This window comes from Bos javanicus, chromosome 21, assembly GCF_032452875.1.
Source record: "Bos javanicus breed banteng chromosome 21, ARS-OSU_banteng_1.0, whole genome shotgun sequence".
Classification (NCBI taxonomy): Eukaryota; Metazoa; Chordata; class Mammalia; order Artiodactyla; family Bovidae; genus Bos; species Bos javanicus.
Genome location: NC_083888.1, coordinates 48508177 through 48534240, shown reverse-complemented (window position 1 = coordinate 48534240; position 26064 = coordinate 48508177). Strand labels below are relative to the sequence as shown.

General features: G+C 37.3%; 1 protein-coding gene across 2 annotated transcripts in view; it reads left to right on the top strand.

Annotated features, from left to right (window-relative positions):
• Positions 1–26064, top strand: part of SEC23A (SEC23 homolog A, COPII coat complex component) — a 77285-nt gene that overhangs the window by 14694 nt on the left and 36527 nt on the right. Inside the window, exons 2-11 of one of the 2 annotated variants that reach the window (XM_061394971.1) lie at positions 842–924; positions 5231–5472; positions 6851–6908; positions 7128–7214; positions 8123–8359; positions 9549–9628; positions 10852–10996; positions 17710–17868; positions 19266–19381; positions 24022–24145. In XM_061394971.1, the coding sequence (XP_061250955.1) occupies positions 5252–5472; positions 6851–6908; positions 7128–7214; positions 8123–8359; positions 9549–9628; positions 10852–10996; positions 17710–17868; positions 19266–19381; positions 24022–24145 (1227 nt within the window). In that variant the 5' untranslated portion in view covers positions 842–924; positions 5231–5251. Of the gene's footprint in view, positions 1–841; positions 925–1280; positions 1452–5230; positions 5473–6850; positions 6909–7127; positions 7215–8122; positions 8360–9548; positions 9629–10851; positions 10997–17709; positions 17869–19265; positions 19382–24021; positions 24146–26064 lie in introns of those variants that run through there. The other variant, XM_061394970.1, reaches the window with a different exon arrangement.

Here is a 26064-nt window from a genome sequence, read left to right as displayed (position 1 = left end):
AGAAGGACCTTTGCTGGCAAAGTAACATCTCTGCTTTTTGATAAGCTGTCTAGGTTGGTCATAACTTTCCTTCCAAGGAGTAAGCGTCTTTTAATTTCATGGCTGCAGTCACCATCTGCAGTGATTTTGGAGCCCCCCAAAATAAAGTCAGCCAGTGTTTCCACTGTTTCCCCATCTATTTGCCATGAAGTGATAGGACCAGATGCCATGATCTTAGTTTTCTGAATGCTGTTTTCTCTTACCTCACAATAATCTTTGATGGTCAGACTGCCTGCCCCACTTTGTTGTAAACTTGTATATAGCATGACTCCCCCTCTTGCCTCCTTGGAGCAGATTTCTCAGGTCTAGTGAGATGCTGCTTCTGGGCTCAAAGTCCTTAACATTTCCACCAAATAAAATACCTCTCTTCTTTAAGGTTGTGACTATATTATTTTTTTAGTCAACAAACTCCTCACTGAAGGGTGGGATTGCCTCGGACCATCAAGCTTCAGTGTCTTTCCAGCCAGTTTCTGTCTTCCCCATTTTGCTCAATTCTTTTCTTGAAAAGAGAAGCAGAAAACACATCAAGATGAATCAACCAAAGATTGTAGAGGGTGTGTGTGTGTGTGTTTGTATGTGTTTAGCGGGGAGAGGTGGCAGAGGCAGTGTAGGAGGGGAGGTAAACTGGGAATACATCAATAGTGTATAAATAGTATGTAAGTTCTTCCAGACCGAATATTTGGCCTTTTTTGCCTACGCGGTATCACAGCATCGCTACTGTGCCTAGCACAAAGCAGACGAACGTTCAGTAAATGTTTGTTGCACTAAGTCAAAGAATGAACTTCTCACTTTGCTTTTTCAGGGGAGATGCGGCTTGTTCTTGGAATCAACCAGGGCCCTAGAGGAGAGGATGTCCTCGGGAACACCTCCGTTTCTCTCAACGAGGTGAGGAGTCTGGCGACAGAAGGTCGTACATCGTGGAGGCCCACGGGGAGTGGGATCCGCCGTGACTCCTGGGAGAGGAGACCGCATCGCCACGACGCAGCCCCACCCTCGCGTTTTAGTTCCACCGGGTTTCCGCGCCTCTCCGGGGTAGTCGTGGTGGGTTTGTCACTGTCGCCCCGCCCCTCCAGCTCCGTCTCCGCCTTTCCCCCCTCCCCTCTCTCCTCCCCTTTTCCAACCTCCGGGCTCCGCCGGGGTCGGCTCGCTCCCCTGCGGTTCGGCGGCTCGGTCGCCCCGCCCCCAGAATGGCCCCGCCCCCGCCCCCAGCTCCCGCCCCGCCCCTCCCCCTCCCTTTGACGTGGCAGAGGCGGCACCAGCCATGTTGGTCCAGCAGTGTTCTGTGCGCAGGCCGGGGGCGGGGCTGCGCGGTCCCTGATTGCGGTGCCACGGCCGCTGCCGCTCGGCGGAGGGGACGGATTTGTAAGGTAGAGGCTGCAACAGGCGCAGATCTCGTACGTGGTGGCACTGTGGTAAGGATCGATTTCGGGGCCGCGAGCGCTCACTGGGAAGCGGGGGAAGGTCGGCGGCGGGTCCGCGGGCCGGGGTCTCGAGGGTGGTGCCCACTCTGCCTTCTGGGTGCCCCAGGCCAGATGGGGGTGCGCAGGGGCTGCGACCCGGCCCGGCGGGGGCTGCCTTGAGCCCTGAACTTGTGACCTTCTCACCCACCCCCTCTGCTTAGTTCTATCAGGGCCTGGGAACCCGGCTCCCTCACCCACCTACCCCGGATCAGGATTGAAAGATAGAGTCGAGTGAAAAACAGCAGTTAGGGCATCTCTCGCAGCACCCCACCCTCCGTTCATGGCCGATCTGCCTTCCCCACCGCACCCCACCCCACCCCATCGCCGCTTCTGGGTACTTTGGCTTCTTGGTTCATTCCTTGTCTCATCCGAAGAGCCCTAGACTTTGGCCCGACGTGACTTCGTCACTCGTAGTTTGGCCTTAGGAGTTAAAGGGGATAAGGAGAAAAGTGCAGGTAGAGCTCACACCTTGGGCCTTGATTACAAATAGACTTGAGTTTTAAGATTGGACCCATCTTCCGTACTTCCATTCGGCCCTAAATGTTTTCCCGTTTTGGTGGGAAGGGAAAAGTCATAGTAAATCTGCTTGTAATCACTGGAGTGAGTATGTTGAATCCGGGAGCTTCCTCAAGGTCCACCGTTCAAAGGAGTGGATAACTAGCCAAGTGAACTTGGTTAAAAGAAGTTTTAGATTTAATTATAGATGTATGTTAAGTCTTCCTTTTCTGCCTTCTCCAGTAGTCTTAACTGACATCATTTTGGAAGTTCAGTCATTTTTAATTGGCTCAGAATTTTAGATTTGGAAGGGGCCTTGTAGTTTTCCAACCAAAACCCCTCATTTTACTGATGAGAATTTGAGGATCAGAGAGGTTAAGCTATTTGTACAGTATAGTAAATCTAGTCGTGGGAAGTAGTTGAAGACACTACTTTGAGGATTTTAGGACAGAAAAGTGGGAAAGCCACATTTAATTGTCTATTAACAGATATATCTGATTGGAAGGAACTCAAATTTTACTTGCAATTTACAATGTTTCTCACTTATCTACCTATAAAATGGCTAATGGGCATATATCTGATGTGCTAGGTTAAAGTGACTTAATGTTTCTTTACTTTAGTTATACCATAAGAAAGTACATTCCCAATGATTAAAAGTTGTGCTGTAAAGGAGACGTTTCTTTAGAATGGTCTTTTATGTTTTGTACCACTTAATAAAATGTAATGACTAGTATATTGTCTGCATCCTAGTTTAGTGTTTGAATCAAAATTTTTTAGTTTTATGCTTTTATACAGACAGTACTAGGGGAGAGAATGCTTATCAAATAATGCCATTTCATAAAGAGCTGGTTTGCAAAAGGACTTTATTTCAGATATGCAGTTGTTGAATATGGGACCAAGCCTGGCAGGATTGGTTCTAGAGTGAGTGATTTTAAGATTAATTTCTCCCTTGGAAAGGTGAGGGAATTTGGGGAGGTGTTTTGCATGTCTCTGTAATCGGACCAATTAAGAAGAAAAACGTGGGACTTTTTCAGACTGCTGTTGAAAAGTGATAATGTAAGAAATAAATAGATGTGATTTAGAGGACAAATATGATCTTAGAGCAGAGCGATTGAGGAGACAAACAGTGAGGAAGAGGAGGGGAATTGTACTTAAATATCAATCAGGTGATACTCAGTATGTCTCAGTAAAAAGTAAGGATGTCGAGTTACAATCCAGGCTTGTTACCTCTTGTAGAAACTTAAACCTGGCCAATGGCTGTGTGTAGATGTCTTCACGATAAGTTTCATAGAGCCTGCTCTACCAGCTTCCATGCTTTTAAATTAAGCCCTAGAGTCCTAAGGAAGTGATTCTCAGGACCTCTTTATAATCTTAAACATTATTGAGGATCCAGAACAAAAGAAAAGAAAAAAAAGTCCCTTAGTACGTCCTACTCTTTGCAACTCCATGGACTATACAGTACATGGAATTCTTCAGGCCAGAACACTGAAGTGGGTAGCCTTTCCCTTCTCCAGGGGATCTTCCCAACCCAGGGATTGAACCCAGGTCTCCTGCTTTGCAGGAGGATTCTTTACCAGCTGAGCCAGGCTTAATAGAAGACAGGTGGATTTTCGAATCTACTTGCTGTTTTGATATGTTGTCTGGTTGAATTGTATGAAGGAAATCTGGCTTCACGTATGGAGCTGGAAAACTCTTATTGTTTCCTATGCTAAAACTAATGTTGGCATCTTTTAACTCCCCTCTGATTATCCTTGACCTTTGTTTTATCATTATCTTTCAACAGCCATTTTTTTCTCGAATGCTTGTTTTTTTCTCAAAGCCATCTCCTATATTTAGCTGTAAAATAATCTTTTCTAAACAAATCTAGTTATTTTAGGATTTCTCTGTACCCTTTGTCAATCTTTGAAAAATCCATGATTGCTTTTGCTTAGTATAAAATTCCCTAGTTGTCTCTGAAATTCTGATAGGAGGAAATACAGTGTCTAATTTTTATTTTCTTATTATATTTTCAATTAGGATATAATTGACTAATAACATTCTTATTTCTTTAAAGAAGGGAAAGTTCTTAGCTATTTAAGATACTTAGGTTTGTTAAGCATCAGTTTCTGTAATTTGTATTATCAAAATATATTTGAGCATTTTTATGAAAACTATTATATCTAATAATACCTTTTCTTCCCTCACTTATATTTTAGAATCAGTTCCTCATCCCATCATTATTCTTAGCAACTTCAGCATCCATGCTGGCTCTGTTGGTACCCTACCTTCATAATTCTCCAATTCTTGATGCCATTCATCCCTCCCACAAATCTTTTAGCCAGCCAGATAGTACTTGAGATTCTGTCTTCTTAGACCTTTAAATTTTATAATTTCCCTCCATCACTAACCACTGCTGCAGTTTGAGAGCATGAGACAGACCTGTTGCCTAGGTAGGAGAGCTGGCATCCTAGTCAAGCAGTTAAAGAATAACAAGGTGAAGATGTCTTTTGATACCGGGCCCTCACCAAAATGGCATCTCCCTCTTCTGGTAGTGAGTTTAAATGATTATTTTGAAATTATATATCTCAAATTAGAGTTTAAAATGCTCTCATATGTTGGAATGTTAGAAGTATTCTGAATTGTTTCTGCAAAAGAAGTAAGTGATATATACATCACATGGAACACACTTATCATGTGTTTATTTCTTGTTCCTCAAATGTCCTGTATTAGTATAATAAAAAATTGCCTGTCTAAAATAGAACTACCTCATTTTAGAAAAATCTTTTTGTTGTGTACTCTTAAGCATTATATTTAACAAGTTTAATGGAAGCTTACTTCGTTCTGGGTAGAAAAGCATGTGAGTTTTAGAATTTAATGTTTTTGACAATCTGTTTATTAGAATGATGTAACTGATAAGGTTGATACAGAAAACTTAAGACCTGGATTTTCCCCATTTTTGACTTAAATCAATGGGACATCAATTTTATCATTTATTATTTTTTCTGTAGTTTTTTTCAAGAGTGAATGAAAAAAAGGATAAAATACCTCTTTGGGGGCCTAATGAGCTTTGGGTTCTGTAGAGCCATTCATTATTTTGTTATAACTGAGGTCATTGTTCACTTGCTAATTTTTTTCTAAGATAATTATTTTCTTTCGTTTATGATTTCTAATGGATGAGTATCAGTGGAATTGGGAAAACCATACTTATTTTGAATTTTCTTAATAGGATTTAAAAATATCTTTTAATTTTGTTACAGAAATAAGAATCAAGCTCTACAATGACAACCTATTTGGAATTCATCCAACAAAATGAAGAACGAGATGGAGTCCGATTTAGTTGGAATGTTTGGCCATCGAGTCGATTGGAAGCCACAAGAATGGTCGTTCCAGTAGCAGCCTTATTTACACCACTGAAGGAGAGACCAGATCTGCCACCCATTCAATATGAACCTGTTCTCTGTAGTAGGACCACTTGCCGTGCAGTTTTGAATCCTTTATGGTAATTAAAGCATATGGAAAACACATAAGTGTCCTTATGATTTAAAAATGTAGTTTCTTACTTGTTCATTTATATAAAATGTTTTTGTTTATATTTTTTCAAATTAAAGTAGAACCAAAGAGCTATAAAATTTTAGACTCATACTAGCTGTAGTGAGTTACAAAGAAACCAAATACAAAATTGTCAGTATGTAAACTGTTAGATTCTATCAGTATTCTCTAGATACTGATGCTGGCTGTCACCTCATTTTGTGTCATTTGTAAAGTCATAATTGGGTAGTATGGTGTTTCGAAAATGTTATGATTTCTTGTTATATAAGCCAGAATCTGAAGAATCACCTTTTATTCCTCTTTCTACTCCCTCTCTTTCCACTCAATCCACTGGCAAATCTGGTGCATTCTGTCTTAAGAACAGTACTGATCCTGTCTCTTACTCTCATTCTCTGCTAATACATGGTGCTTCAAAAGATGGTAATCTTTTCTTGGGTGGTTTCATTATCTTCCTAACTGATCTTCCTGTTTCCATTCTTGCCTTTCAGTAATCTCTTCTCCACTCAGAAGAGTGGAGAATTTACACTTATAATGAAAAATCCAAACCCCTTATCAAGACCTGTAAAGCTCTATATAATGTAGCCTGTGTATATTTCTGCCTTCATCTGTATCATCCATTTTCTTCATTTTCACCTACATTATACCTTATCTTCTTTCTATTCTTGGATATACTTAACTTATTTCTGCCACAGACTTTATGCAATAGCTATACGTGCTGCCTGGATTGCTTTGCCCCCAGATTTTCCTGTAACTGGTTTCTTTTCATTTCAGTTACATTTTAGTTGTTTATTAATGAAGGCTTTCCTTTAAAGTTGCCCTCCCAAATACATTCTCATGTCTTGCTTTGTTATCTTTAGTTTTTATTATCACTTTCTAAAAGTATCTTCTGCATTTATGCATTTATTGTTTATTGTCTTTCACTTCTAGAATATAAGCTTTATGAAAATAAGACCTTTGATCTCATTTACTTATCATCAGTACCTAGAATAATGGCATTCAGTAACTATATATCTTTTTATTGAATATGTGTTTTCTAGAGCTGAGTTTAGAAGTTACTGAGTCACTTGGAGAAAAAAAATAAGATTATCTTAATTTATCGTTGGTATTTGCTATACATTAAAAGTTACAATATATTCATTTTGGTGAGCTTGTATGTGTTAAAAGTATGAATTAAATATTGGCAACACCTAAAAATAAATGGCTTTTAAAGATTGCTTTCACTGTCAATTTGAATTAATTCATTTTCAGAAAGAAGTTAATTTTATTGAAATTGGAATTACTGCACAGTTTAGCTAAATCATGAGCTCTTGTATCTTTTCTTAAAACAGTCAAGTGGATTATCGAGCAAAACTCTGGGCTTGCAACTTTTGTTATCAGAGGAATCAGGTAAGAAAGCCCCCAATGTAGATGTTAATGCTGTAATACTAATACTGTAGGAAAATACATATTTGAAAATAAAGATTACTTTTTTATAGGATTAAATAAATAAGTGATTAAAGTATCTATTTTTAAGTAATTAAGTGATCAGGAAATAATTTGTTTCAGTTTAAAAGTTCATTACTTGGTAATAATTTGTTAAAATATTTTGCTTTTTTCTACCTGTAGTTTCCACCGACTTACGCTGGTATATCTGAACTGAATCAGCCTGCTGAACTTTTACCTCAGTTTTCTAGCATTGAATATGTAGTTCTGGTAAGAACATAAAAGTAACTTTTTAAGGAAGTTTAAAATATCCAGTAATATAGCAGTACTTTATACCAAAATAATTATTCAATTGAGCTGACTTAAAAGGCATCATTCTTCATTCTCACATTGAATTGATTGAGCATTTCAAAGGTAAGAACTGTCAAGGTCAGTTTGAGCAAGGTAATTTCTATTGTAGTTATTTGAAAGGTGGCCAGGATTTTGGGTGGGGAGGTTTGATTTGCTATATCGAGTAGGTTAATAAATAGTAAAGTATCAATTTTGCTTTGTAGTTGGAAGGTTAGTTACAGATACTTGGTCAATATGAAACTGGAGCCTAATGATATATCCCCAAGTCTAATAATGAAATTACTCTTGAATTGGTTCTTGTTAGGAAAATAATTTTTCTTCCCTTTCTGAACAGCTTTATATAATTTATTTTAATATTAAGTATTAAGGTAATGTCTCTTATGAATGTTGTAGAGATAGCAGAATATGACTCACTTGAGTCTGTCACTGATTTGTCCATTCGGACTAGTTTCTAGTTCCCTTACAATGCAATTCAGATTAGATGATTATTTTATAAAAATCACCTAATTTTGCTGTTAAGCTTTAAAGTTACTGTGTTCTTGTTTTAAAAAAAGTGCTTGTTGTAAGAAATGAAACTTCATGCAGTTAAGTAAAATTGAAAGTGAAACTCCCCTTATTGTAACATAACAAATGTTCATAAACTTAATTTTTTACTTGATGATGTGTTAGATATATAATGTTTCATTTGTAAAATGGCTTTTTTAGAATTCCATTGTTAAACATATAATAAATTATTTAATTAGTCCTCTATTGATTATCCTATGTATTGAGCTGAAGTGTTATACTTTTAAAACAACATTTTTTTTAATCACAATCTTTTTTAAAAGCGTGGTCCTCAGATGCCTTTGATATTCCTCTATGTGGTTGATACTTGCATGGAAGATGAAGATTTACAAGCCCTGAAAGAATCTATGCAGATGTCACTAAGCCTTTTACCACCTACAGCTTTGGTTGGCTTAATTACTTTTGGGAGAATGGTGCAGGTTCATGAACTTGGATGTGAGGGCATTTCAAAAAGCTATGTCTTCAGAGGAACAAAAGATCTGTCTGCCAAACAACTGCAGGTAAGCAACAAGAATGGTAGTTTGCCTGTCTCTGCATATCACTCTATGTGTGTCTAAAAATGCCTTCTAGATATATGTTTCCAGAAAATATTATGAATGACTAATATAGTTGTATTATAACAAAGCCTTTAAATTTAGTGATGGCCTCAGCTTTCTTTCATTTGCCTTACACTGTAATCATAGAGATTGAAGACCCTTTACTTTTGAAGTATCTGTAAAACTTAGAGTGAAACTGAAGCTGTTTTACTAAAGATTTGAAGGCTTGTAGAAGAGTCATGCTGAAGACTGAGAGAAGGCAACCATTTTTGTTTCCTTGCATGTCACTTAGGCACTAAACACTTGGTGTTTGGCAAGGGGAGATATTTTAAGGCTTGAGAGTTAATAGGTGAACTGTGAATATATATATTTTTTCATACACTGGGATATTTTTGTCTTTGAAGCAAATTAAAGCCTTGTCTTCCAAGGCAGGGAGTTATGTGCAACATACTAGGATTATCTTGGTATATTTTTCAAAATCTTTTTCTGTCTAGTTATTTTGATAGATGATGAGAGATATTCATATTACTTTAAATATGTTCATCGATTGGAAGATAGTTGAGAGGGCAGAGAATGTTCATATAAGTCAGAGAATTAAGAAGCATAGGCATGCAAGATGTTTATTACTTTATAATAATAACCCCCCTTGTATAACCCTCCTTTATACAATTGCTTATTATCTCTCATATTTATTATTACACTTATTTAGCTAATGCTTCAACTTTTGTTGGTTTCACCAGATTTAAATTTTCATACAGTCAGGGACTATTTATATTTTTCACCATTACATACCTGGCCCATAACAGATACTTAAACTATATAGCTGCTGATGAATACAAGCTAAGAATACAGACATCCAAGTTACACAGTAATCTATTTTGACTATTAATTAGAAGTGAAGTATTCTAGGCTAGTTTCCCCCTACTTTGCTCACATAGCACTTTGTACTTTGCTCTCTTATGATGTCTATTTCATTATATCACTGTTTACCTCATAGTCTTCCCAACTGGAAGTTTTGCTTTCAAGGGAAGAGATTTTGTGTTCTTTATTTTTGTGTTTCTAACGTCTATGGAAGCACCTTCCATGCCATAAATAGTTAATACATCTTTGTAGGAGAAATTAAACAGACATCACAGAAATAATCTCTTTACAGGAAATGCTGGGGCTCTCTAAAGTACCAGTTACTCAAGCAACACGTGGTCCTCAGGTACAGCAGCCACCTCCTTCCAATAGGTAATAAATATGTCAAAAAGAACTTCACAGTTTTACAGTTGATACATCTGTCTTCACCCTTAACTTGAACACAGGCCTTCAGTGATCCAATACCGTTAAATATTTTTAGGAATATAAATACTGAATTAGTATACTTTTTAAAGAGTTGTGGTAACATCACATTGCTGAAATGGTTGGTTTTTCATCATGACAATGTAAGGAGTTACTTTAGTTTTGATATAGTCTTTAAAATTTTTTTTTAAATATTGGAGTATAGTTGTTTTTTTTTTTTTAACTTTATGTGGGGCATTTTATTTATTTATTTGTTTGAATGGTACTGGGTCTTTGTTGTCACACGGACTTTTCTCTAGTTGCTGTGAGCGGGGGTTCCTCTTCAGTTTCGGTGCAAGGGCTTCTCACTGTAGTGGCCTCTCCCATTGCCGAGCACAGGCTCTAGAGTGTACGGGCTCAGAAGTTGCAGAACACGGGCTCAGTAGTTGAGACTCGCAGTAGTTGAGACTCGCAGGCTCCAGGGCACAGGCTCAGTAGTTGTGGCATAGGGGTTTAGTTGCTGTACAGCATGTGGGATCTTCCTGGATTCGGAATCAAACCTGTGTCTCCTGTGTCGGCAGGCAGATTCTTTACCACTGAGACACCAGGAAGGCCCCTGGAATATAGTTTTGATATATTCCTGATTTTCTGTTTTTAAGTTCAAAAAATTTTATTTTTGTGCTTGAGGGCAGCCAAGCAAAAATAGGTCCCCATAAGCTTTTAATTTTGCCTTCTTAGTTTTGTGGGTAGCTTTTTCTGCTAAACTTACTAATCAGAGATGGTATTAGTAAAATTGAGTTGATGTATCTTCTCATAATTAATTCAGTAACTCTAAAACTTACTAGATTGGTAAATGGAAGATGCAGTCCCAAAGTAATACTTGGTTTGAGTGTTCTCTTTACAGTAATTGTACTCACTGAGTTCCTCAGCAGTAGACAGCATCACTTGGGAACTTACTTGAAATGCGAATTCTTGGTCACCACCCCAGACCTACTGAAACAAAACCCTGGAACCAGCAATCTGTGTCAGTACAAACCCTCTCACCGATTCTGATATACACAAAAGTTTGAGAACCATTTGGTCTGCCTTGTATTCAGCTTCTTTTTCTGTTTTTAAGAAAGTGGACAATTTGTTTCTTAAACCTTCACCCACAAACATTTATCAATGGCTTTTTATTTTGTTCTGTTTTGTAGATTCTTACAGCCAGTACAGAAGATAGACATGAATCTCACAGACCTTCTGGGAGAGCTTCAGCGAGACCCCTGGCCTGTACCACAGGGAAAGAGACCTTTGCGTTCCTCTGGGGTGGCACTTTCCATAGCTGTAGGACTCCTTGAGGTAGTGACAGTAACTTTATTTTGGAATGTAAATACGTACATGTATGTATGGACTGGTATGCACAAGATGATGCTGGGTGGAAAAATCAGGTTACAGGATAGGACATACATGATTTTATTTAAAGTTTGATCTGTGGTGTATCCTTTTGTGTGTAGAGAAGCTTCTGGAATGATGTTTACCCAAATATTAAGAGTGGCAGGATAAGGAGAATTTTATGAAATACAATTTGAAAATTTTAAACTTGACGTATCTTAGCTTTATATTAATAATTAGAAGAGTTTTTGTAAAAAAAGTTTTTTTTTTAAAGTTTGAAATGTTACTAGAAAAGTTTCAAAGGACTTTTTTCTCTGAACTATTTGTGATTAAGTGATGTTCCTAACTCCTTGAATACTTTAGCTATATTTTCTATAAACTAAGATATTCTCCTATATAACCACAATACAACTTTTAAAATCAGGTTTTAAAATATGTGATATATATATATCAGTATATATATATATACACTGATGTTTTATACAATACATGACACTGATGTATTGTTGTGTTGCTGTTGTTCATTTGTAAGTTCCATCTGACTCTTTGCGACCCCATGGACTGCAGCACACCAGGCTTCCCTGTCCTTCACTGTCTCCAAGAGTTTGCTTAAATTCATATCCATTGAATTATACAATACATAACACAGATATATTACTGCCATCTAATTCTCAGAACTCATTCGAGTTTCACTGATTATCTCAATAATTTTTTTTGCTTAAAAGATTTAATTCAGAGGCATGTAGTGATTGGGCTTCGCAGGTGACGCTAGTGGTAACGAACCTGCTTGCCAATGCGCAAGACATAAGAGATGCAGGTTTGATCCCTGGGTCGGGCAGATCCCCTGGAGAAGGGCATGGCAACCTTCTCCAGTGTTCTTGCCTGGAGAATCCCATGGATAGAGGAGCCTGGTGGGCTACAGTCCATGGGGTCATAAAGAGTTGGACACGACTGAAGCAACTCAGCATGCATGCACGCACATGTAGTGATTATGTCTGTTTAGTCTCCTTCACTCGAGTACATTTCCTCAGCCTTCCTTTGCTTTCATGACCTTGGCATGTTGAAAAATTCAGGCCAGTATATAGAATGTCTCTCAAATTAGGTTTGTCTTGATGGTAGCCTCACAATTAGATTGAGGTCTTGCATCATTGGCAGGAAGATCACAGAAGTAATGCTCTGTTCTTTTTATAGTCTATCAGGTGACACATGATTTTCATTTGTCCCATTATTGATGATGATCACTTTGATCATTCATTAAAATGTGTCTGGCAGAAGTCTCCACTGTAAAATTACTCTCATTTCTCTTCCCTTTATGATTAATAAACGTTAGATGGTGAGGATCTTTAAAACCATGAAAATATCCCATTCCTCATCAAACTTTCAATTTACTCATTTATTTATTAATATCACTGTGGGTTGATGGTCTCCTGTTTTATACGAGTTACAGTCTGTTACTTTCAGTTTTGTTTTTCTTTTAACTTTCTAGTTTGACATAATTCCAAACATAGGAAAAGTCACGAAAATCGTTCAAAGAATTCCTTTATATCTTTTAACCAGATTCCTCAAATGTTAACATTTATTGCATTTGATTTGTCCTTCTCTCTCTATATAGATAGTGAAACCATTTGAAAGTCAGTTATAACCATATCCGTTTACTTCTAAATACTTTAGTGTGTATTTCTTAATTACACAAGAACATTCCTTTTGTAATGCAGCTCATTCAACAGTTACGAGATTAACATTGATAGAACACTATTTTCCAAATCTTTAAGCTTTATTCAGATTTCACCAGTTATCCTATTCTGTATTGTATTCAGTTGTTGTGTCTCTTTAGTGTCCTTTATTCTAATAGTTCCTCAGTTTTTCTTTGTGTTTTGTGACATTAATATTTTTTAAGAGTACAGTCTAGTTATTTTTTTAATTTTAATTTTGAAATTTTTAATTGTAGGACAATGGCTTTATAATTTTGTGTTAGTTTAGGCTAGTTATTCTGTAGAATGACTTTCAATTTGGGTTTATCTGATTTTTTCTCATGAGTAGATTGAGCTTTTGCACTTTTGGCAGGAATATTGCAAAAAAAAATGCAAATACTGATTTGTGATCTGCTTAGTGCAGCATCTCAGGAAGTCCATGATGTGACGTTAACTTATTTTATTACTGCTGGTTTACTTAGCTTTGATCACTTGGTCGAAGTGGTTTCAACCAGGTTTCTTCACTGTAACGTTATATTTTTCCCATTGTAAGTATCTAGTCCCATCACTTCATGGGAAATAGATGGGGAAACAATGGAAGCAGTGTCAGACTTTATTTTTTTGGGCTCCAAAATCACTGCAGATGGTGACTACAGCCATGAAATTAAAAGACGCTTACTCCTTGAAAGGAAAGTATGACCAACCTAGATAGCATATTCAAAAGCAGAGACATTACTTTGCCAACAAAGGTCCGTCTAGTCAAGGCTATGGTTTTTCCTGTGGTCATGTATGGATGTGAGAGTTGGACTGTGAAGAAGGCTAAGCGCCAAAGAATTGATGCTTTTGAACTGTGGTGTTGGAGAAGACTCTTGAGAGTCCCTTGGACTGCAAGGAGATCCAGCCAATCCATTCTGAAGGAGATCAGCCCTGGGCTTTCTTTGGAAGGAATGATGCTAAAGCTGAAACTCCAGTACTTTGGCCACCTCATGCGAAGGGTTGACTCATTGAAAAAGACTCTGATGCTGGGAGGGATTGGGGGCAGGAGGAGAAGGGGATGACAGAGGATGAGATGGCTGGATGGCATCACTGACTCAATGGACGTGAATCTGAGTGAACTCCGGGAGTTGGTGATGGACAGGGAGGCCTGGCGTGCTGCGATTCATGGGGTCACAAAGAGTCGGACATGACTGAGCGACTGAACTGAACTGAATGGGGAGATTCCTTGTGTACGCAACAAACTTTTACCCAGTAGTTTTAGTGTCCATTCTTGATTCTTGCTTGATCAATTATTATTGAGGGGGGCTAAATAGTGACTTTCTAATTCCATCATTTCTTCTACATTTATTGACTTTCTACTTGAGTGTTCTGTTCTTCATTTATGTTTATATCAATGTGAATTCTTATTTCATCCAATGGATTATATTCCTTTACTGTCATTATTTTTTTTTTGAAACTCAAATTGTCCAGATTTTGCAATGGGAGCCCTTTCAAGCTGGCTCCTGGGTCCTTATTATATGTCCTCATCACTGTTTGAACATTAACTTGCTTTCTAGTATAGTAAGATGCTCATCTTACATGTTCCCTGCCCTTGACCTGAAGTTGGCCATTTAGAAGCCCTGGTTTCTTTTAGCTCTGTTACTTTTGGAACATGACCATGCTTCTACTTCTGCTTTATTGACTATGCCAAAGCCTTTGACTGTGTGAATAACAACAAATTGTGGAAAATTCCTAAAGAGATGAGAATACCAGACCACCTTACCTGCCTCCTGAGAAATCTGCATGAAAGTCAAGAAGCAACAGTTAGAACCAGACGTGGAACAGCAAACTGCTTCCAAATTGTGAAAGGAGTGCATCAAGGCTGTATATTGTCACCCTGCTTTTATTTAACTTATATGCGGAGTACAACATGCGAAATGCTAGGCTGGATGAAGGACAAGCTGGAATTAAGATTGCCAGGAGAAATATCAATAACCTCAGATATGCAGATGACATCACCCTTATGGCAGAAAGTGAAGAGGAACTGAAGAGCTTCTTGATAAAAGTGAAAGAGGAGAGTGAAAAAGTAGGCTTAGAACTCAATATTCAGAAAACTAAGATCATGGCATCTAGTCCCATCACTTCATGGCAAATAGATGGGGAAACAATGGAAACAGACTTTATTTTTTGGGGCTCCAAGATCACTGCAGATGGTGACTGCAGCCATGAAATTAAAATACACTTGCTCCTTGGAAGAAAAGCTATGCCCAGCCTAGACAGCAGAGTAAAAACCAGAGACATTACTTTGCCAAAAAAGGTCCATCTAGTCAAAGCTATGGTTTTTCCAGTAGTCATGTATGGATGTGAGAGTTGGACTAAAAATAAAGCTGAGTGCCAAAGAACTGATGCTTTTGAACTGTGGTGTTGGAGAAGATTCTTGAGAGTCCCTTGGACTGTAAGAAGATCCAACCAGTCCATCCTAAAGGAAATCAGTCCTGAATATTCATTGGAAGGACTGATGCTGAAGCTGAAGCTCCCATACTTTGGCCACCTGATGTGAAGAAGTGACTCATTGGAAAAGACCCTGATGCTGGGAAAAATTGAAGGCAGGAGACAGAGGATGGATGGTTGGATGGCATCACTGACTTGATGGACATGTTTGAGCAAGCTCCAGGAGTTGGTGATGGACAGGGAATCTGGCATACTGCAACCCATGGGGTCGCAAAGAGATGGATACAACTGAGTGACTGAACTGATGGTTCATGTGCTCACTGTTACTAGAATGTCATTGCTTTTATGTCCTAGTGAATAGAGCTAAGAAGCAGATATGTATAAGAAGAAGATAAGTATGTATGTTTCCCTTTCTCTCTATAGCTATATATTTATATATATACACATACCCATATAATTAAGTGTATGTGTGCATATATTTACACGTATATCTACATTCCCCTGCAAACATCTATGTCTATCTCTATTACAACCATAAACACTATATATATTAGAAACCAAGATTTCTTTCAAATATATCTAATTCCAATTTAGTACCACAGGATTTATTCTGTCCTTCCCACTTTGCATATTTGTAATTCCTTTGACCGTGAGAAGCTGGCTGTGACTATTTAAAATATATTTACTTATTTGCTCAGTCTTAGAATACAGATAGACTAGTTTTAGAATTTTTAGCTCAGATCTCTGTGAAAAAGCCTAGGAGTTAGGGCTCAATGTTTATTTCACATTCTGAGGATATATGAGACAAAATAAAGTATACTCAAAAGTGAACTGGGTTAGTTATCCCCACCCTCCCCCCACTTCATGTGGTTATGTTTTTGATTTGTTGCACATTCTGTACATTTCTTTTTAAAAAATCCCATTCCTCTTTTGCGTGTGTGTGTATGTATAGTGAAACGTTAACATGCCTCCAAATCAAAGTTGTACAAAACTATATGTTGAGAGTAGTGTCGGTCCCTTTGTTGTATGAAATTTGTCTTCTAGTAAATTTCTTAAGAAGATGTAAGGGTCCAGAATTTCATAAACTATCTAATGTTTGAACACTTCTTCTGTGGCTTTTTTATAGTTGAAGGATAACTTGGCAGGATATAAAAAGCCTTGCTTCTCACTTTCTTTCTGGTAGTTTTTGAAAATGATGCTCCATTGTTTTCTTGCTTTGATGATTTTGAGAAGACTGATGCCAGTCTAATTCTCTTGCCCATGTAAATTATTTGATCATTTTGCTTGGAGGTCTTGAGGAATTTATCTTTATTATCTTAATAGCGTTATTAGAATGTCTTGTGGGTAAATATTCTCTAGTGTCTGGTGATCCTTTTTTATATGTGTATTCAAATCTTTTGTTTCTATAAAGTTTTCTTGTATCATAGTTTTAAGTATTAGTTTTTTAACTGTTTTATCTTCTTTAAGAACTTCAGTTACACATAAATTGGATCTTTGCCTGTTTTCCATTTCAGCCACTTTGTCTCTGCTCTCTTACTCTTTACTTAGTTTTTATGCTCTTGGGTATTTTCTTGCTTTTCTTCAGTTTCCTTTAAGTTTTCATTTGAGTCTGGCAGTTGTTCTGTGCTGGTTGCTAGCTCCCTTCTTTCTTCCCTCTACTTTTCCCCAAACTGCCCTTGCTCTGTGTGAAGGTTTGCATGGGAGATAGCTCACTGGGACTTAGTGTTTATTTTTTTCCTTAAAAGTAATTCAAAGTTTAAATGTTTTTTGTGTTCTAGTTATGAAGATGTGCGGTTTGTATACTTTTATTTGTTTTTCTTTACTGATGTTTCAGCTTTACATGATTGGTATTACATCAGCAAGATGATACCCAGGGTGAAAAGAGTATTTTTATTTATTAACCTAATTTAAGAAAGTCATATAAGTAATAAGTATACCTAATAAAAACATTCCAACAATATATAAGGATATATGAAAATGAAAATGAAAAGGCAATTTTCCTTGCTCTTCCCTAGATTTGTTAAGTATGTGATTTTTAAAATTATTATTAAAGTTTATATCACTTACATTCTTTTCTGCACTTGATCTTAGCCAAAAGCCCGAGAAGTGATATATTCTTTTCTGAATGTAATGAATAAGTAGCTTGAAAATGCACTCTGTATTTTTTTTTCAATAACTGCTTATAGAAATTAAAAATAAAAGCATTTTGAATATGATATTATTTATTTGTGGAACAAATAGAGTGCCCTATTTTCTTCTTCTTTCCCTACTCCTTCCTGTCTGTACTAGTTAAGAAGGAGGAACAACCTTGCTTATAGGGATCAGGTTTATAGATAATTTTAAAATTAGGAAAAAAAAATAAAATTAGGAAAACATGGCCATTAGAATAGAATTTCAAAAGAAAGATATATCTTGTGTTTAAATTTTGTTAAACATTTGATTGTTCTTGAAATATGTGTGCTTTCCTGTTGTTTAGAAAGAATATATCAAAATTCAGTATCAGAAATGTGTATCCATTTGTTTCCCTTTAAACTCTTCTCATGGGTTACTTTTTCCTAATAGTGTACTTTTCCCAACACTGGTGCTCGTATCATGATGTTCATTGGTGGTCCAGCCACTCAGGGGCCTGGAATGGTGGTTGGAGATGAATTGAAGACACCCATAAGATCATGGCATGACATTGAAAAAGACAATGCCAAATATGTCAAAAAGGGAACTAAGGTAAGTTTGATTTTTAAGTCTTTTTGCCTTATTAGAAAAATTCATTTGGTGAAGAAGGAGGAATATAATTACTTGATGATAAATCCGATATTGTGATGATCCTATAGCTGCCATTCAGAATTAGAGAAGTAGTCTTTTTTTCCTTGATAACTTAGGGTATTTTTTTTCTGGTTTTAAATATTTAGAAACTTAATTTTGTTGTTTAGTTGCTCAGTTGTGTCTGACTCTTTGCGACCCCATGGACTGCAGCACGCCAGGCCTCCCTGTCTATTACCAGCTCCTGGAGTTTACTCCAACTCATGTCCATTGAGTCAGTGATGCCATCTGACCATCTCATCCTCTGTTGTCCCCTTCTCCTCCTGTCTTCAATCTTTCCCAGCATCAGGGTCTTTTCTAATGAGTCAGATCTTAGCATCAGGTGGCCGAAGTATTAAAAACTTTAAAAATTTAATATTTTTAAATTAAATTTAATTTCAATATTAACTTTTTAATTAAAAACTTAATAGTGGACACCAGTAGGTGTCTCTTTAAAAATTAATCCTGGGAGAAAACCTGTGTGTCTTTTTAATATTCACGTTAAAGAATGTCTTTCCCATAAGGAAGAATTTCTTAAATTTTCCTATTTCTCATTTCCAAGAGGCTGTCCTTTAGATGTGAATATTATTCGTAATTTGAATAGTCCATCATTTTCTCAAGAGTTGTTCTCTGTTCATGAAACTTCAGTTTTACCTGGGTTTGTGTCAGTACATTTTTACTACTTTTGATTCTTGACACCCTTGTATTGGTTCTGCTTGTTAATTCCCAACCAACACCCTTTTAAAAAAATTCTCTAAAGTTTACAATTTTAGTTTAGTTGTGCTGTATTGTCTCATTTTTTTTTTTTTGGTAGTCATTATTCAATTTTTAGTGTGTAGTTAATAACATAATTTTTGTTAGTATTAATGGATACTATTTTCCTGACACCTAATTTCCCTTTTGAGCTTGGAATATTTCTTAGAGCTATAAAAAAAGTTTTTTATTTGTTTATCTTAACGATTTTGTTATTGTCTCTCTATTTTTGATGTTACTTGGGTATAGATTTAGCCAAGAAAAAGTTCTGTGTTGATTCTTCTATTATTTTTATGTATGAAGAGCAAGATGTTCCCTATGCTTTTCTTCAAGGTTAACTTGATTGAGGAGTTTAAAAAGAATTAAAGAATGTGAAAGTGCCAGACTTACTAGAATTTATTGTATTATTTTATGAGACATTATAGAAAATTAAATTAGGACAAATCCCATTTACATTATTATGGACTCTGAACATTTCTTAGATCATCTTGATCTGTTGATGGTGAAAGAGTTATAGGATGATAAAGTTTGTACGTTACTTTGATTTGGTCTTCAAAATTCTGTTGTAGCATTTTGAAGCATTGGCTAATCGTGCTGCTACCACTGGTCATGTTATCGATATCTATGCATGTGCATTAGATCAGACAGGTCTCCTGGAGATGAAGTGCTGTCCTAACCTTACCGGGTATGTATTCACATTTTTATAAGTTTTGCAATTATAAACTAGTAATGAGAGTTTACAAGTATAAACCAATGACAATTTTGGAAAAAGTAACCGAGTCATCATCCTGCCACTCTAGGGCAACAGCTGTTAAGTTTCTTATACTCCTTTCAGTGATGCTCCCTAAATTTTTTGTAAAATACAGTTAAAAAGGCACAAGTTCTGTTTGAAAAGCTCATCTTGATACTCAACTCATTGTATTTTATTACTTTAGTGGCTTTTGTGAATTTTAATTTACATACCATAAAATTTACCCATTTAAAGCATGTAATTTATTTTACTTTCTTTTGGCTGTGCTGCATGGTATGTGGCATGTGGGATCTTAGTTCCCCTACCAGGGATTAAACCAATGCCCCCTGCATTGGGAGCACAGAGTCTTAACCACTGGACAACCATGGAAGTCCTTAAAGGATATAATTTATTTTTTTTAGTATATTCTAACTATCACCATAATTTAATTTAGGACATTTACATTATCCCAGCAAGAAACTCTGTACCCATTAGCAGTCACTCTCTATTTCTCCTTCCTTCCCCTCCCCTTTCAGCCTAGACAACCACAAAACTACTTTCTCTGTCTATAGATTTGCCTATTCTTGATATTAGGGGGAAGCCATTTTGTCCTTCACCATTAAGAATAACGTTAGCTGTGGGTTTTTGTAGATGCTTTTATCAGGTTGAATATGTTCCTATCCCTGGTTTGTTGGATTTTACTTTGAGTGAGATGGGAAGTCATTAGTGAGTTTTCGGGAGAGGAGTGATATGATTTGAATAAATGTTTTAAAAGGGTCATTGATTTCAGTTGTCTTCAGCGGTGAGATACAGGAATAGCAAGTGGTGGAATCACAGGTGGTGAGACATGGTTGGATTTTGGATATATTTAGAAGGTAGAAGATTTGCTGATAGGTTGGATCTGGGGTTTGAGAAACACAAATGAGTCTAGAAGGATTGTGCTGTTCTTTATTGAAATGGGTACGACTGGGAGGAAGAACAGTTGGGGAGAAGATTAGGAGTTGAGTTCCGAACGTGTTTGGTTTCATATGCCAGTAGACATCCATTGGAGGAGTTGAGTAGGCAGTTGGTTATTAGAACCTGGAAGGCAGAAGATAGGTCTGGATTTATATCTGTAGATATAAATGTGGGAGTTGCCAGAATATTACAGGTTTTTTTAAAGTAGTAAAAGTAGATGAGATTATAAGATTGTGTAATTTATCACTAGGAAGGTCATTGGTGACTTTCCTAAGAGCATTGAAAGTTGACTTAGAATGAATAAGAAAAGGAACAGGAGAGGGGATTGGGAGCAGCTGGTATAGACCAGAACTTCTCAGACTTCCCTTTCACATTTACATGTCAGCTGGATATCTTGGTAAAATGCAGATTCTGGGTTTAGTATGCGTAGGATGGGACTTGAAATTCTGCTTTTCAAACAAGACCCTTGGTGATGCTAATGTTGATGGATCAAGGGCCACACTGACTAGGAAGGGTATAGACAGCTCTTGCATAAAAGTTTGTTGTAAAAGGGAACAGATAATAGGGTGCAGTATATGTTGCCATTAATTTAGGATGCTTAACTAGGTTTAGTGATAACGTAGATCATTATAGATGGTATGTTTACAAAAGTGGAAAATCTGAAAGAATGTACATGCTGACTATAAAATTAGTATGTTAGGTTGTCAAGACTTCTAAATCAGGGTCAGTGTACAAGCTTCAATTATATTTTTGTATACCAGTAACAAATACAGTGGGAGAAGGCAATGGTACCCCACTCCAGTACTGTTGTCTGGAAAATCCCATGGATGGAGGAGCCTGGTAGGCTGCAGTCCATGGAGTCGCTAAGAGTCAGACACGACTGAGCAACTTCACTTTCACTTTCCACTTTCATGCATTGGAGAAGGAAATGGCAACCCACTCCAGTGTTCTTGCCTGGAGAATCCCATGGATGGAGAAGCCTGGTGGGCTGCAGTCCATGGGGTCGCACAGAGTCGGACACAATTGAAGTGACTTAGTAGCAGCAGCAGCAGCAACAAATACAGTAGACCCTTGAACACCATGAATTTGAACTGCACAGGTCCACTTATATGTGGGTATTTTTTCAGTAAATATACACTGAATTACTACACCATCCTTAGTTGGTTGAATCTGGGGATGTGGAACCGTGGATACAAAGGGGTAACTAAAAAGTTTTACATAGATTTTTGACTGAGCATAAGGGTCTGTGTCCCAACTCTGGGTTGTTCAAGAGTCAACAATAAAGAGCAAACAAAATTTAACAACATACAATCTATAATAGCATCAGAGATGACATAAATAAGGACTTTAGCAGTATCAAAAATAAAATTATTGTTGAGTACTTCTCTGGTAGTTCAGTGGCTAAGACTCCATACTCCCAATGTAGGGGGTCTGGTTTCAGTTCCTGGTCCAGGAACCAGATCCTGCATGCCTCAATGAACACCTGACACAGTCAAATAAATAAATAAATAAATACAATCTTATTAAAAAAATTACCATTGATTAATTATACCACAGTAGTTTTATTCTTTTGCCTAATTTAATTTTTGATTGTTTTTATTATTTAAAAACTATACAAAATGTTTATAAATGTTTATATTCATGTTGTTTATATGTGTCCTCTTGTAATTTTTTACTAAAATTTTTTTTTAATCCCCCATTTAACGGGGGATTAAATGTAAACAGAAATTTTACATGCCTTCCCCTACTTTGGGCTTCCCTGGTGGCTCAGAGGGTAAAGCATCTGCCTGCAATGCAGGAGACTGGGGTTCGATCCCTTGGTTGGGAAGATCCCTTGGAGAAGGAAATGGCAACCCACTCCGGTATTCTTGCCTGGAGAATCCCACGGACAGAGGAGCCTGGTGGGCTACAGTCCAGGGGTCACAAAGAGTCGGATATGACTGAGCAACTTCACTTTCCCCTACTTTGCATTTTTTCCTACTTTACATTTTTTACTCACATCCTGGAAATATCTTGAACAATTTGAGGATTAGGGGAACTGACCCTTTGCATAATGGAAAGTCTGAATATAATTTATAGCTGGCCTCCATATCTGTGGTTCTTCCATATTTGCAGTTCTACATTCTCAGATTCAACCATAGTGAATAGTATGGTTCTGTGTATTTACTACTGAAAAAAAAACCACACGTGTAAGTGAACCCATGCAGTTCAAAACCTGTGTTGTTCAAAGATCAATTGTATATTACTCTACTGTGTGGATGTACTGTATTTTATTCAGCTAGTTCAACAGATGATCATCTGGATTATTTCCAATCTTTTATTGCTGTAAAAAATACTTAAGTGAATAGACTTGTGCCTATATTTTGCTTTTTGTTTTTGTTGGCCCAGTGATCTTTGGGATGGATTCCTAACAGTATGTTTGCTGGATTAAGGAGAAAATACATATTTAATTTTGTTATATATTGTCACATTCCCTTGAGTTGGGGTTGCACCATTTTCCATTCCCATCAGCAGTTATGAAAGTGCCTACTTTGCCCACAGTCTCCTCAACAGGATACATTGTCAGGCTGCTTTGCTGATTTATTAGGGTGGAAATGGCATCTTGGATAGTTTCTATTTGACAATTAATGTTTTTTTTAAAACTTAAATTTATAGAAGTACATGGTTATGGAAAAAAATTAACAGTATGTAAGTGCATAAAGTGAAAATGCTCCCAAAGTATCCCTGTATTCTCATTCACTGGGTATAACACTGTTAAGCTTAATGTGGCACACAGAGACCAACACATGCATATACACATACACGTGTAGATGTTCTGTTTGTAAAAATGAGAATGCGTGCCATTAACTCAGCTGTCTGCACTAGCAGGAAGAACTGGGTAACTGGGGTAGGAGAGACACACATGTTCAGTTCGATTCAGTTGCTCAGTCGTGTCCGACTCTTTGCGACCCCATGAATTGCAGCACGCCAGGCCTCCCTGTCCATCACCAACTCCCAGAGTCCACCCAAACTCATGTCCATTGAGTCGGTGATGCCATCCAACCATCTCATCCTCTATCATCCCCTTCTCCTCCTGCCCTCAATCTTTCCCAGCATTAGGGTCTTTTCAAATGAGTCAGCTCTTCGCATCAGGTGGCCAAAGTATTGGAAGTTTCAGCTTCAACATCAGTCCCCGCAGTGAACACCCAGGACTGATCTTTAGGATGGACTGGTTGGATCTCCTTGTAGTCCAAGGGACTCTCGAGTCTTCTCCAACACCACAGTTCAAAAGTATCAATTCTTCTGCACTCAGCTTTCTTTATAGTCCAACTCTCACTTCCAACACATATGTTACTGTGTACCCATTTGTGCTTTCTGAATTTTGTAATGTATGATGTATAACTTATTTAAAAAAGATTTTAAAAAAAATTACTGAGGACAAATACAAGTGTTAGGGGCACTCAGGTACCCTCAGAATTGAGATTATTTGTGGGGTAGGAATATTTTCATATAATTGAGTTTTTAAAATTAATGTTAATAAACACATTTGAGGAAATATCTTTAAAATGTTAGTAGTGTTGAGAAATAATTTGCTTTTCTGGTTTTATCACATGGACCCAAGTACTCGCATCACATTGTTTCTTGTTCTTTTCATGCAGAGGATACATGGTAATGGGCGACTCTTTCAACACTTCTTTATTCAAGCAGACCTTTCAAAGAGTTTTTACCAAAGATATGCATGGGCAGTTTAAAATGGGCTTTGGTGGTACATTAGAAATAAAGGTAAGAGCTAAAACTTGACATGTGTGGTATGTTACCAAGAGAGAAATTTGTAGGCTTGATCATAATTTTAAAATACCATCAGTCAAATTCAATATATACTTTAAAAATTGTGGTTATTTTATATTGAAACCTGGAGTTAGAGATTTTATTCACCATAATACTGTTCATTATTAAACATATAATGAAATTTTACTTGAGCATCCATAGGTAATTGTTAAAACAAGAAAAAATTATATAAGTAAAATTTCCTTTGACTCCATTTTTTGTTTAAATAGGGTTTAACTTTTTAAGGCTAGGTATACCTTGTTTTATCATGCTTTGCAGGTACTATGCTTTTTACAAGTTGAGGATTTATGGCAACCCTGTGTGGAGCAAGTCTGTTAGCACCATTTTTCCACCAGCATTTGCTTATTTTATGTCTCTGTCACATTTTGGAAAGTCTCACAATATTTGAAACTTTTTCATTATTATTGCATTTGTCATCTGTGATTTTTAATGTTACCATTAATACCATAATTGTTTTGGGGCACCATGAACCATGCCCATTTAAGACAGTGAACTTAATCAGCAAATGTATATGTTCTGATCACTCCATCTATCTCTGTCCCTCTTCTCAGGCCTTCCTATTCCCTGAGACACAATAATATTTTAAATTACATCAATTAATAACTGTGCAATGGCCTCTAAAGCATTCAAGTAAAAGAAAGAGTCCCACGTCTCTCACTTTAAATCAAAAGCTTACTGAAGAAGGCATGTCAAAAGCCAAAACAGGCCAAAAGCTAGGCTTTATGGCACCATTTAGTCAAGTTGTAAAGGCAAAGGAAAAGTTCTTGAAGGAAATTAAAAGTACATGAATGATAGCAAAAAGAAAGTGAAATAGCCTGATTGTGGATATTTTTAGTAGCCTGGATAGAGGATAAAACCTGCTATAACATTCCCTTAGGCCAAATCCTAATCTCGAGCAGGCCCTGCTGCTGCCGCTAAATTGCTTCAGTCGTGTCCGACTCTGTGTGACCCCATAGACGGCAGCCCACCAGGCTCCCCGTCCCTGGGATTCTCCAGGCAAGAACACTGGAGTGGGTTGCCATTTCCTTCTCCAATGCATGAAAGTGAAAAGTGAAAGTGAAGTTCCTCAGTCGTGTCCGACTCTTCGAGACTCCATGGACTGCAGCCTACCAGGCTCCTCCGTCCATGGGATTTGCCAGTCAAGAGTACTGGAGTGGGTCCTAACTCTCTTTAATTCTTGGAAGGCTGAGAGAGGTGAGGGAGCTGCAGAGGAAAATTCTGAAGCTAGCACAGAGTCAGTTCATAACATTTAAGGAAAGTATGAGAGTGCAAGGGAAGCAGCAAGTGGTAACGTAGAAGCTGCAGGAAAATTATCCAGAAGATCTTGCTAAGATCCATGGCCTGGATAACAGGTACTGGGTTAGTTAATGAAGGTAGTTAATTAAAACAAGTTTTCAATGTAGGTGAAATTGTATTCTACTGGAAGAAAATGCCATTGAGAACTTTCATAGCTAGAGAGAAGTCAATGTCTGGCTTCAAAGGACAGTCTTGACTCTCTTGTTAGGGGCTAACGCAGTTGGTGACTGTAAGTTGAATTAAGACTCATTTACCATTTCTGAAAATCCTTGGACCCTTAAGAATCTTCTCTCCATGCTCTTTAAGTGGAACAGCATATCCTGGATGACAGCATATCTTTACCGCATGTTTACTGAATATTTTGAACCCACTGTTGAGACCTGCTGCTCAGGAAAAAAAGCTTCTCTTTTAAATACTACTGCTCTTTGAAAATGCACCTGGTACTCCAAGAGCTCTGACGGACAATGAGATTCATGTTGTTTTCATGCCTGCTAATCCAGTATCTATTATGCAGCCCATGGATCAAGCAGTAATTTCAATTTTCAAGTCATATTTTT